This window comes from Tamandua tetradactyla, chromosome 4, assembly GCF_023851605.1.
Source record: "Tamandua tetradactyla isolate mTamTet1 chromosome 4, mTamTet1.pri, whole genome shotgun sequence".
In the NCBI taxonomy this organism is placed as follows: Eukaryota; Metazoa; Chordata; class Mammalia; order Pilosa; family Myrmecophagidae; genus Tamandua; species Tamandua tetradactyla.
In genome coordinates, this window is record NC_135330.1 from 115,780,065 (window position 1) to 115,792,616 (window position 12,552).

At 38.3% G+C, this 12,552-nt stretch overlaps 1 protein-coding gene and 1 long non-coding RNA gene across 9 annotated transcripts in view; one reads left to right on the top strand and one right to left on the bottom strand.

The window, feature by feature from the left end:
• The window catches only part of LOC143681360 (uncharacterized), an 86,924-nt gene extending 84,564 nt beyond the window's left edge, over positions 1–2,360 (bottom strand). Inside the window, exon 1 of one of the 3 annotated variants that reach the window (XR_013174573.1) lies at positions 2,061–2,354. This is a non-coding gene — a long non-coding RNA (uncharacterized LOC143681360). Of the gene's footprint in view, positions 1–2,060 lie in introns of all 3 variants that reach the window. The other 2 variants (XR_013174575.1, XR_013174574.1) reach the window with 2 other exon arrangements.
• ENOX1 (ecto-NOX disulfide-thiol exchanger 1) overlaps positions 1–12,552 on the top strand; it is a 311,721-nt gene that overhangs the window by 282,423 nt on the left and 16,746 nt on the right. For all 6 annotated transcript variants that reach the window (XR_013174569.1, XM_077158331.1, XM_077158333.1 and 3 more), the window contains one exon: positions 10,016–10,118. Coding sequence is in view for 5 of the 6 variants with exons in the window: in XM_077158331.1 (XP_077014446.1) it covers positions 10,016–10,118 (103 nt within the window). In the remaining variant the exon portion in view is untranslated. The remainder of the gene's footprint in view (positions 1–10,015; positions 10,119–12,552) is intronic.

Sequence of the window (12,552 nt, forward strand, 5' to 3'; positions counted from 1 at the left end):
TTATGATTCAATATCCCAGCAAAACATAATCCCTAATTGCTAAGTAGATAAGTTGAAACATCCTAGGTAAAGGATATGAGATCTAATTGATTTTTAGCCTCTGTGAGTACTGAAGCTTTTTAACAAAGAAATTATTTAACCCATCCAGAAAATAAACCATGAGCCCTTTATGGCATGATTCCAGTCTATATCCTACCTTAATATTTTTTTTGAGAGTTAGAGATGAAACATAAACTCAGTATGTCCTCTGATAGCCTTGAAAATGTTCTCCCTAAGTATTTATAGCATGGTCAGTTTATCCCTTCTATGATATGCTATTCTCCTCAAGGGTTTTAGCAGGTATCCATTTGAGGTTTGATCATGTGCTCCCAGACAGCCCTCCTGGCTTTGCCAGACTTATCCTGTGGCTCTTACAGCCTGAGCATCTCCTCCCATACCCCTCAGTTTTTAGGAATTGGATCAAAATTCTGTGTGTCTATCATGGAATCCTTGAACTTTCTTTGTGGATTTGTCTTTCTCTTCTGTAGGCACATCTTGCATAAGAACATCAGACTATGTAGACTTTTAAATATGATGATCTGCTAAAGTGTTTTCTCTAATTTCTCTAGTAACTTCTTGTCTATAGGCCTCTGCCTTTAAGATAGCAATTTATTTGGGCAGTTATGAGGACATAAGTACCAATTATTTGAAAAGCACATCAGCTATTGCTGTATATATTTACTCTTTGATTTTTAGCAAGTCTACAAGTTTGGCCACTTGAGTCAATTTGGCTTCTGGGTGAAGGATCGGATTTTTAAAGAAGCTATTGTACATCTAGTCTGCTCTTATTTCTTTTCATCTTTCAAGGTAAAATCCACTAAGTAGAACAATAGTATTAAGTCAGAATTTGGTGTGTCTCTTCTGAGCATCAAGTACTCCTGAACTACAGAAACACAATTATGAGGTTCTCTTTGACTGGGTAAGGGTAAACAGAGTTTCTGGATTGAGAGAATTTCATCAATAGAAGGGAATATAAAGAGAAAGTACAATTTTACTTTACTGATATTAATTACTGATAGCAGAAAAGTGTTAGATGATCTCTTAGCAATGTGGACTGTAATGTATGTAGTAACGTTAAAGATCATTCTAGTAAGAGATCTGATTATCTTAATTTACTTGAGGTTGCCATTGCTCTTAGGCAAGAAGGATAAGCCTTGGCTATTGGATCCAGGAATAGGCTATAAAGGCCTGTGGGGTGTGCTATATTTTTCAGTAGGGTTATGATAATTTAAAAAGAACCAATCTACACTTGTATGTGCTGTGCTCCATTAATTTTGCCTAAATGTATGAAGTGTTTTGCCCTTGGATATTCTAAGGCAATTAACTAGTTTGGGGGGTTATTTTCTTAATCAACAACAGCTATAGACAATATCCAAATCAGCTGTAATCTAACCAGGTGCAAGAGAATTTTAAAGGATTCTGAAACTAGTCCTTTTACTGTACACTTTATGTGGAAGTTTTATTTGCAAATAGTTCTGACCTGTTAAATTATAGTTGTGTCACAGAAAAGAAAGGAGAACTCTTCTGATAATAGTCTTAAAATAAGTTACATGCTGAAACTGGGAAAGAGACTTAAGATAGTTAAGATCCGACCTCCTCAACACTATTTGAATGATTCTAGTAAACCAAGGCAAATAAAATTCCTTTCTCCTTTGACTTTCTACAGTCTATTGAATATTCTCAAGTTTGTCTTTTTTCTACTATTTTGGGAAATAGACTTTTTTTTTTACTTTGGAAGAGAATTGCTTTTTCATTTATCTCTTTTGTATTTCAAACCAGTCAAGTTACCTTCCTTTTTATTTTGTCAATTTTTAAAAAAATTTTCTTAGAAGGATTTGATGTTCAATATTACTGGTAATAATGGCAGATATAATAATCCCCATATGTTTTGGTTTGCTAAAGCTGCCAGAATGAAGTATACCAGAAGTGAATTGGCTTTTACTAAGGGAATTTATTAAGTCACAAATTTATAGTTCTAAGGCCATGAAAATGTCCAAAGTAAGGCATTAAGAGGAAGATACCTTGACTCAAAGAAAGGTCGCCAGCATCTGGAACACCTCTGTGAGCTGGGAAGGCACATGGCTGCAATCTGCTAGTCCTTGCCCCTGGTTCATTGCTTTCAGCTTCTGATTCCAGTGGCTTTTTCTCTAAGCATCTCTGGGTCCTCACTTAGCTTCTCTGGGGCAAACTCTGGATTTCATCTCTTAGCTTAGCATCTCCAAATATCTGTGTCTTGGTTTTATCTTTCTGCTCTCTGTGTTGGCTCTGAGCTCTTTCTCATAAATAGCTCCAGGAAAGGATTGTGACCCTTGAATGGGTGGGTTCACATCTCCATGGAAACAACCTAATCGAAAGGGTCCCAACCACGTTTCCATGGATACAACTTAATGGAGAGGTCCCACCCAACAGTAGGTTCAAAATGGGATTCAAAGAACATGGCTTTTCTGGGGTGCATTAAGCTTCAAACTACCACACCATATCACCATGAGAGCTGTTTGTTTATAATTCCCCTTGGAACTTGAGAAGCAAGGAATTTGTGGGGACTAATATGTGTCTCTCTCAGAGTTGCATCATTGGATAGATTTTGAGGCACTCCTTCTCAAAGAAGGACCACTTCCTTCTTTTCTTAGTCAGTACATGGCACTAATTCTCCAGTGCCCTCTGCTTACAGCATCTATAGGTGTTCTTACACATGGGCTCTCAATTAAAGAGAACAAAAGACATTTGGTCTCATTTTTATCTCAGAGACAGATTGCTTTATTTAAAGAACCACATGTTTGTTTTGATTCTGGCTTGTTTACTTTTTAAGGCTCTCTGGAAATGGCCAGCCACATATTGGCTATTCTCTAAATTGACGGCTTATTATTTCTATTTATTTTTTCTAACTGAGTCTCTTTATTCAGGTCTAAACCCATTTATAAAAAGAAACAGACTCCCTTTACGTTAACTGTTGGGTCTCCCCAAGAATAACGTTTAAAAGTTTCCTAAAGTCTGTCTTTTCCTTTTACATTGGTTTCAATTTTGAATCTTTGTCTAGTGTTACCTTTAAGGGAAAGTCTTCTAAAGCAGCTTATGTAGTACATTTCCTCATTTTCATGCCTTTTTCAGGGCAATTTTTAAAATTCTTACACAGCTGGGTTAAATTACTTCAATTCCCTCTTTGCTACCTTGATGTTTTTAACCACATTTTTAATGGGAGGGGAGGGCTAACAAATAAATAAATTAGTGGGTATCTGGTAACTGAGATTGTGTATGTCTAAGAAAATCAGGAATTCGGCAGAAATTTTCTGCCTAGCTTCCTGAGGTTTAGGGAAATCCTTAATTATAGGTCTCACCTTCAGATCAGGATTTAAATGACTTCTGGTCTAGCAATTTTAAATGCGACTTAGTTCTTTTCCTGAAAAAGGAAAAGCCTCAAACTGCAACTCATTTAGTAAGTCATGAGAAAGACTAGAAGGAGTTTAAAGTGGGTTATGCAGATAAAGCTGAGGAGAGATAGAATTACAAGAGAGGTAGGTTTCAGAAGATTAGAGAGGCTTTAAGAGAGACTGATTTTGGTTTGAAATTTGTTTTGAAGCCTTGACATACCAATTACAAAGTCTGATTATTTTGATAGTTCTCTCCTGTCTTTCTAGAGTTCCTCTGAAATGTGTTAATTTAATTAAACTTGCTATTCCAAAAATTTCCCCCAAATGGCCAAGGTTATTTCTAAGTTTTGTTTTTGTTTTTTTTTTTATCATTTACCAAACTAAGTGCAAGAGTTAAGGATTATAGTACAACATTATAGAAGGATCAGATTTTTGTCAGGAGAAATTTTCAACTTTGACCTAAACAAACCCATAAAAATAAACAAAGGTGCTCCCATGACTGGTCAAAAATGTGGGCTCACATATAGTCACTTGAGTTCCCCAAGCAGACAGAGGCTAATCAGAGGCCATGTGTGATCAATGATTCAACAATGATTGACCCTGAAATTCGGACCAAATAAAATGACCTTTCAGAAATTAACAACACAGGGCTTAACTTCATGGAGGTTTTGATGGGAACCCAGGGCAGAGTTTAGCAATTTTACCTTCATAGGAATCAGTCACCAGTCTATCAAACCTAACCATTAGTCATCCCCAGCTCTAATTGGGTTAGAGGCTTAAAAGGGCTATGCCCCCATTTATTCTCTGTGGAGCACTCAGTGTTTCATTAGAAACAATACAATCCAGGAGAGAAGTAAAATGCATGAGATAGGGCAGGCCACGGTGGCTCAGTGGCAGAGTTCTCACCTGCCATGCTGGAGATAATAGGTTCAATTCCTGGTACCTGCACATGCAAAAAAAAAAAAAAAAAATGCATGAGATAAGAATTTTTCTATATGCTAATAAAAAGCAAAATCAAAACAAGCAGCAGGAGAATAAGCTTATTAATAGCAAAAATATTTGCCAAATGTTATGCCTAGAAATCGCAGGATCTAATTACCATAATAACTCTCTCAAAACATATATTTGATTACAAATTCTAAGAAAACAAAATAAGTTCAGCAACAAGAGTTTAATAAAAATAGCCAGAAACTGAATTGCTTTTGAGGCTGGCATAAATGGCAGCAAATCAGGACAAACTGAATGTAGGAAAAGGGGTCCAATAAATGTATCTGTTACTCTGAGAATTTATGGAAATGCTGCCAAAGAAGGGTCCCCAAGACAACATTGGTGAAATCCCATAATTGTCAAAGTATATTCATTCAATACCTGAAATAAAGAACACAAAGGTGAATTTTTATTGCTTCCTTCCTATGGTGAGAACTGGCAGTAGATCAGGGAAAGTTTCTCTGAGTGGAGGAGAGGAAGGAGAATGCTGATGTTGTATCAGGTTTTCAGGACTCATGAAAGTTAGAAGTTGTAAGAATCTGGAATATGTTTTTATTCTACTTGCAAGCTAATAAATTAACCTGTCACTCTTTTATGATGCTGACAGGAGTCATAAGACTTCACGGTCAGAGACAAAGGACCCACAAGAAACAACAGGAGTACAGTATCTGTGTTGGTTCCCACAGGGGACCACAATGAGGGGTCTTGATGGAAACTCACATATGCAGTGGGTTACTATATTAGTCAGGGGTCTCTAGAGAAACAGAACCAACAGGAGACATCTGTAAATATGAAATTTATAAAGGTGTCTTCTGCAACCGTATGAATGGAAGATTCCAAAATCCACTGGGCAGGCTGTGAAGCTGACAATTCCAGTGAAGGGTCTGGATGAACTCCACAGGAGAGGCTCTCTAGCTGAAGAAGCAGTGAAAAGTCTCTCTTCTTCCTTAAAAGTCTTCAACAGATTGGATTATCTTGTTTGTGGGAGGCATGCCTTGGTTGATTGCAGATGCAATCAGCCACAGATGTTATCAACTGGCTGATGATTTAATACACCAGCCTTCTGGCTTATCAAGCAGCCATGAAATATCCTTGCAGTGGTCAGGCTGGTGCTTGCCTGACCAGACAACTGAGCATCATCACTTAGTCAAGTTGACACCAGAACCCAACCATCACAGTTACCTTACATGGGAGATTCCACCTCTTTTATAGCAAGCAGTAATCCAACCCTCTCTTTTTCCTTAAGAAGATTTCAAGGTTGTCTGCTGCAAACACAATCCTGTGAAATGGCCCATATCAAGAGTTGATAGGGCCTTGCTTTTAAGGCTAAACCCTGTACATCCTATTTCCTCCCACATATTGTGATGAGTTTATGTCATAGAAACTTTAAGTTCAACATTTCCAAGACTGAACACATCATCTTCTCCCATACTTGCTTCTTTCCCTTTTTTCCTGTTTTCCAAAGCACTTACTCATCTTCAACATTTTCCTCTTATACCAGGTCACCAAATTTTTTCTCAGTTCCACCTCTTAAATATCTCTTAAGCTTGCCTTCTCTCTACGATTACCTTGGTTTGATCCTCATCATCCAAAGATTATAAACGAAGACTGCTGCAGTAGGCTCTACTGTTATACCTGCCTCCAGTTTTACTTGCCTCCAAATCAGTTTCCTACAATGCAGATTTGTTCACGTAATCCCTCTGCTGAATGCTCTTCCCTAATTAAGATTTCCAGATAAAATTCAAACTCTTTTCATGGTCTACTTACTTATCCATCCTTATCATCTGACATTTCCTTTAAGCTTTCTTGCAGACCTTTTATATGAATTGTTTTCTGCCTCTGGATAAAGGCACACACACTTTGAATTCTGTGTAAAAACTTATAATTCCTTGGCATATAGTAGGCACATGATATATGTATGTGGCGCAAACATTTATTAAGTGGATGAAAGTAAAAACAAATTTAGCTTAAATGCAACAAGGGCTTGGTTTGGGGAATTATTGAGTTCCATATGTGTATTTCTTTCATCTACCTAGAAATGATGATGGAGCTCTTTTGACAAACATTGGGTAATAATTTAGATTTGTAGGTACTAAGGAAAAATATGGAAAGAGGAATGGGTGTTTTTTATATCTAGTTTGTTATTTCTAGACTACCCAAAACTTGCAGACTACCAACAGTTGTAATTCTCTTGTTTGGTTGAACAACAGATACAGCCAAAACAAATTAACCTTGTTTTTCTAAGGAACACATGATTCATGGGTCATTCAAACACTTCACTCATTTTGATAGCAGGAAAAGATAAAAGCACAGCATATAAAGTGGCCTCTAAAATCACCATCCTGTCTTCTAACCCTTAAAACACTTCCATATTAACTTTAAATTTTATTTGTCTTTGGAAGCAACTGTATTATATGAGGGTTCACCCATCTCATTAACTCTCTGACACTGTTAACAAGAGACTGAGCTCACATCATGCCCAAGGCAGGTAAGTTTTGGCTCATGGGATCTTAGAAGTAACTATTTAGAGTAGTCACAAATTGGTCCACTCCACTTAATGAAATTATAGACTCAGCCTCTATTTAATATCTGGGGACACTCCTTGGACTATTATGGAAATAGTAGTTCACCTTTGGGAGATTTTTGTTTGTTTGTTTGTTTGCTGTGGCAGGGGTCACATTTCATTCTTTTCCATATGAATATCCCATTATAGCAGCTCTATTTGTTGAATTTTTTAAAAAAAATTTTTGGAGGGCATGGGCCAGAAATTGAACCCAGGTCTCATGCATGGCAGGTGTGAATTCATGCACTCCCTCCTTTGGGAGATTCTTGAGGTTATTTAATGGCAGTATGCAAGCACTCCTTAGAGCTTGCCCAATCAACTACATTAGGTTCTATGACACTTCCCAGGTTAGTTCCCCTTCTCTCTCCTGGAAGAGTCAGAAAATCATGTCTATTTCCACCCTGGACAGAACTCACAGAAATAACCAGAAGCAGAAATCTCTCCAAGCCTTGGGTGTCTGTCAGGCCTGGGACTACTGGATTGTTGCAGGAGTCTTGCAGAGAGGTGACTCCCACTTGAGGGTCACTGTGATGACTATATAAGTACACAACATTTATGATTAGTGGGGCACAGGCCATGATAGTCAATCCCAAGAAGTGTTTCAACAGAAAGGTGGTTTTAGGACTCTTCTTTTTTCACATGGGCAGGCACTGGGAATCAAACTCAGATCCTCTGGCATCACAGGCAAGCATTCTTGCCTGCTGAGCCACCATGGCCCGCCCCTTAGGACTCTTTCTTATATTTGTTTGCCCAATCCTAAAACATCTTCAAAACAACAGATGTAGGCAGACCAGATCTGGTTCTCATAGATAATGTTGATTCCATAGCATCTGTTAGGGTTCTGCTCAGAGTTCCCCTTTTTTTTTACAACTCCAGCTATGGACGTGGGGACAGATGCCTGGCAGCACTCTTGGGCAGTCTTGGTATATTTTTGCTATTGCCATTCCCTGCAGTGCTATGTGCCCTTTCAGGTCCGTCTCCCTTACTAACCCTGTCACCCTCAACTGTTCTATGGCTGCAAGACACTACTCGGTCTTGGTAATTTATTTGGGCCTGTTCTCAGCTAAACTCTTCTGAGTAATTTCGTTTGGTCCCAGGTATCATCCAGCTGTGAACAGGGATCACCCTGTCTTGAAGATACTTTTTCCACTTGGCCCTTGGGTTCATTGTTCCTACTTTTCTTAAATGATGCAGTCACCCTCCTAGTTACTGTTCTTCCATCCTCTTTCATTCTAAACCTCTTTTGGGAGAACTTTACAGAGCTTCCACCTGCATTCTGCTCAGTACTTCTACCCTCCCAGGCATGGAAGTCCCGCACCATGTCCCTGCAGGACCTACTGGAATTTAGCAGGCTGCTTGACCCCACTTGTACAGAAGAGTTGTACACACAGCACTTCTCTCCTCTAACTGAAACAACCTGGTCAGAAAACACCATGTTCCCTTCCCTGTAATTTCTCTCTGTAAAATATCCTAATCTTCTCTACACCAACCTTTGAGTTTGTTCTCTTCTGTAGTTCTTCATTGTGTTTCCATTGGGGCTGCTTCCTAAGATCCTTTTTGTGAAGTATAACACCATCTTTATCTCTACTGACCTTTACATCCAGTCAGCTCCCAACTTGCCACAGACCATCCCCTCAATGCATTCTGATCCTTGTTCCCTGAGTACATTCCTGTCATCAACCTCAGGCTGCAGTTGATAACTCATCAACCATCACTGTCATTCTTTACCTTATCTGACTTCACCTCTCACTCCATCCTGATCACTCTTCTTCAGATGATAAATCTGACCTTTAGAGTAGCTTTGAAAATGCTCACCAAATATTACTAACTACAATTTATCATGAGTCATTTTCCCTAGCAATTTCTAATTATATGTGATTTACATAGATCAACTTTAGCCCATAGATCAATTTTGATTGGCATGTGCTGAGTTTATTTTTATTTGAATGCCTTCAGATGGGGTTCGTGCTCTTTATGTGCTCAACATGGCCCTAACAATTTCCTATATTCTTATGTCTGGTCAGTTTTGCTAATTCACATTGACTAACCAAGTATCTATCCTATAACCAGATTCAGCACTGATAACACCTGCCAAACCATTTGCCCAGGCCTTCTAAATTCTCCTTTGCATTAGGCCTTCACCACTTACCCTCTGTTCTCCCACAGATACCACTGCCCACTTCCATCTAAAGGAAATAGTATCCTTAACTCTTTGCTCACTATATTAGTTTTTCTTTCAAATCTGTCTTTCAATGAGCAACTTGCTTCCAACAAGACCCAACTACTCTAATGATCCTGCTATCTTATGTATACAGTTCTCTGATCATTAAATTTGACTTTCTACTAAAATCACTCTCCAATTTTAGTCCCAATATCAAGTCTGGGAGGCTATGAGTTAAGTCTTTGTCTCTGCTTTTAAATTAAAAAGATCATAGAAAGAACTAAAAAATAATCCAGCTTTAACATGCCAAGTGTTATTGGCTTGTTGTACAAGTCTTCATTTTTAGTTTCTGAAGAAAAGAATTTCCCAACCTTTGCTATATCTACCTTTTGCAATTGTGCCTAAGAATCCATATTCACTTAACTTAAACACTCCTGACAGCAATTCTATCTCACCTGCCCAATAGGGCTGTTTCCCCCACACACTCACAGAAGTTACTAGCATAGGGTTATGTCAGTCTGCTGTGTGCTTTTCTGGAAAATTCACCATTTATAGTTGAAATAAAACATGTTAAAGTAGCACCAACTACAGTTAAATATAGTTTTGCTAACAGAGTTTAGTCAAAACATGGGCAAAAATATAAGATAATTTGTGCCAAATTTGCCACTTATGCAGAGAGTTATTTGGTTTGCTGGGATGAGTAGCTAGGAATCCAAGTTTTAGAATTACTTTTCTACTGTTGGGCAAATACATCAATTACTTAAAAGTGTTGGTCCTGGGTTATAAATGGAAGTGATGGCTTCTTTTACAGAGTTTAAGAGACCTGGTGGGTTTCAATGAAATGCACAGAATATACATAGGCACGTATGTAGTTTTAATTTTTTTTTAATCTTGTAGGAAATCAATGTGTTGACAGTTGCATTAGTCAACCAAGACCGAGAGAACAATAGTGAGAAAAGAAGCCAAGGCTTAAAATCAGAGAAAGAAGCTCTGCTAATAGGTAAGTAAATTCTGTTTTCCTCATCTGTTCTCTTAAATAATTCTTAGGCAATGCACTAAAAAGATATTTAAGTAATTCAATTCCAACTTGTTAATTTGAAAGCAAATCAGAGGTGTGATTGGTTTTAAGATTATATTATGTACATTACAAATCAGTGGAGTGCAAACTACCGGGGGTTTTGTTCTTCTTTAACTATGTACTAGCTGGTTGTCTGACATAAAACTGAGTTCAAGAAGACCGATTAATTTTATCTCATGTTACAAATCTAAAATTTTAAAGCCTGGGTGCACACTTCCAGCCTGAGGCCAGGTAGGGTACAGCCCAGTAGATCCAAACCAAGCTAAGAGCAGCTTTGAACCCAAAGATTAACTTCTAAAAGACCAAACACTGAAGTGCACCCCAAGGCCAGACCTGCAAGGCTGATTTCAAAGGGCATCCAGGTTACTGGGTCTAGTCTACTCCAGGCCACCACTCCCACATTCACATCCATTTATCCCAGATAAATAAAACATACTGGCCACCAAGGAAGGGGAGAGATGAGGGGAGCAATTGCTATTCACCTAAAAACCTCCAGCTCCTTACCAAAATACCTCGTGGTTGCCCTTTTCTTTGTCTGGATCAAAGACAAAGCTCTAAATGTTCTCTTTTTTGGCGGTCATCAGAAGATCCAGAAGTAGGACTTGTTCTCACAAGGAAGAGTTCTTGTTGAGGATATACTAGTAACAGGCCTTGGACCCCCACCTTAGAAGCATGTTTATTTAGGGCTTTCTCCGAAGCCCCCAAATCCAGAGAAAGGGAAGCCCCTCTCCTCACCCTGTGATGCACAGCCTTGCTCCCAGCTATGCTTTGGCATGGACCCCAGTGTGGGGTTCTAAGTTTGGACTAGTTCCTCCATGGCATGGCTGAGTGAGAATGAGTCCACTGTACATGTAAGACAAAATGTTTTTCCATAGTTAGTTATCTGGCAGGAATAGTACCTGGATGCACATTCTAAATACTGCATATGCACACCTCAAAATGACAGGTCCACCAGGGCCTTTTGAAGCTGGCACAGAAGAAATTAAATTCAAAAGATAGTGCAAACTGCTTCCATCATATATAGATTTTTCAACAACAGAATTATTGAATACGACATCAACTTAGAGATACTCCAAGGAAAACCAATTATTTTTTTTTCCTCTCTGATGATATACAGCTGTAATAACATGCCAGGCACAAGTCCACAAGTCTCATAAGACATGCTGATCTGCTATCAGTTCCAGGAACCCAAAATGAACCCATAAGAAGTTGGTAACTGGATTATTCTTCTATTGGAAAACGTGTCAAGCACCAACAACTCTTTTATTTCCACTCAGTATGACAAAGGTGTGATTTCAGCCATTAATGCTTTCAGGGTATGAACAAAGCACATGATGGTCTGCAGTAAACTTTCCCTCTTTGTTTTAGTCTAAACAATACAGACCACTTAAAGGTTACAAAAGTAGGAAAAGGAGATTCTGTATATTTTTTCCTACCTTTCAGTACAGATTGAATCCCCTTTTGTGTTCGACTTGGAGAACACAGTTCATCAACAACATCTTCTAAATAGTTATTCAGTTATATACATTTATATATATATATATGGTGTATTTATTTATTTTTTCAGTCAACTCCCTCGTAATTTAATGAATGATATGCTTTACATACTATAGGTTAATAAGAGTAGATGGAATTATTCATACTTTGTCAATACATGAATGTTGGGACTATAATTTCTGGAATCTAGATAAGAACTGAGATGGCATGGATTATCGGTCTGAAACTGCTCTGGACCAGACTAGAAAGAGTAAAGGGTTCCTGGAAGCAGGGCTACTTCTGTTCTGTATCATTCTGTAGAATGATGCAGAGAGTTCTCTGGGCTTCGGATACATTTGAAAGGGTCAGAAATATACTTGGCAATTTCCCTGAAATGTTCCCTTGGAAAAATTAAACCTATGCAGAGGACAAAAGTAGGCTCAAATCCAGCCTAAAAGGCCAGGAATACAGCAACACATCTCCCTCTACTTAAAAATACTCATTGGCAAAATCTTCATCACATCTCAGTGCTCATGATATATGCCATATGCCAATCCATTCAGATGACCCAACACCATCTTGGGACACATAAATGCTATATAAGAAATTCACATTGGCACAAATTTTGATTGCCTGGAAGAGAAGAGGGGAGAAAGAGAAATAAGCTATTCAAATGGATTCCAACTACAGGGAACATAAAATTGATGCTACACCTTCCTAAACAATCGTGGTTTTTGTGCTATCAATTTATCTGGGGAAACTATGTATTCTTCCAGATATTTTCATGACCATTTTATCAAAGCCCCACTCGACCTTGCTTCAAGGCATTTAAGTTAGGTATCTGTTATACAAGGTCAGAGTGATTTCGTTGATAACATTA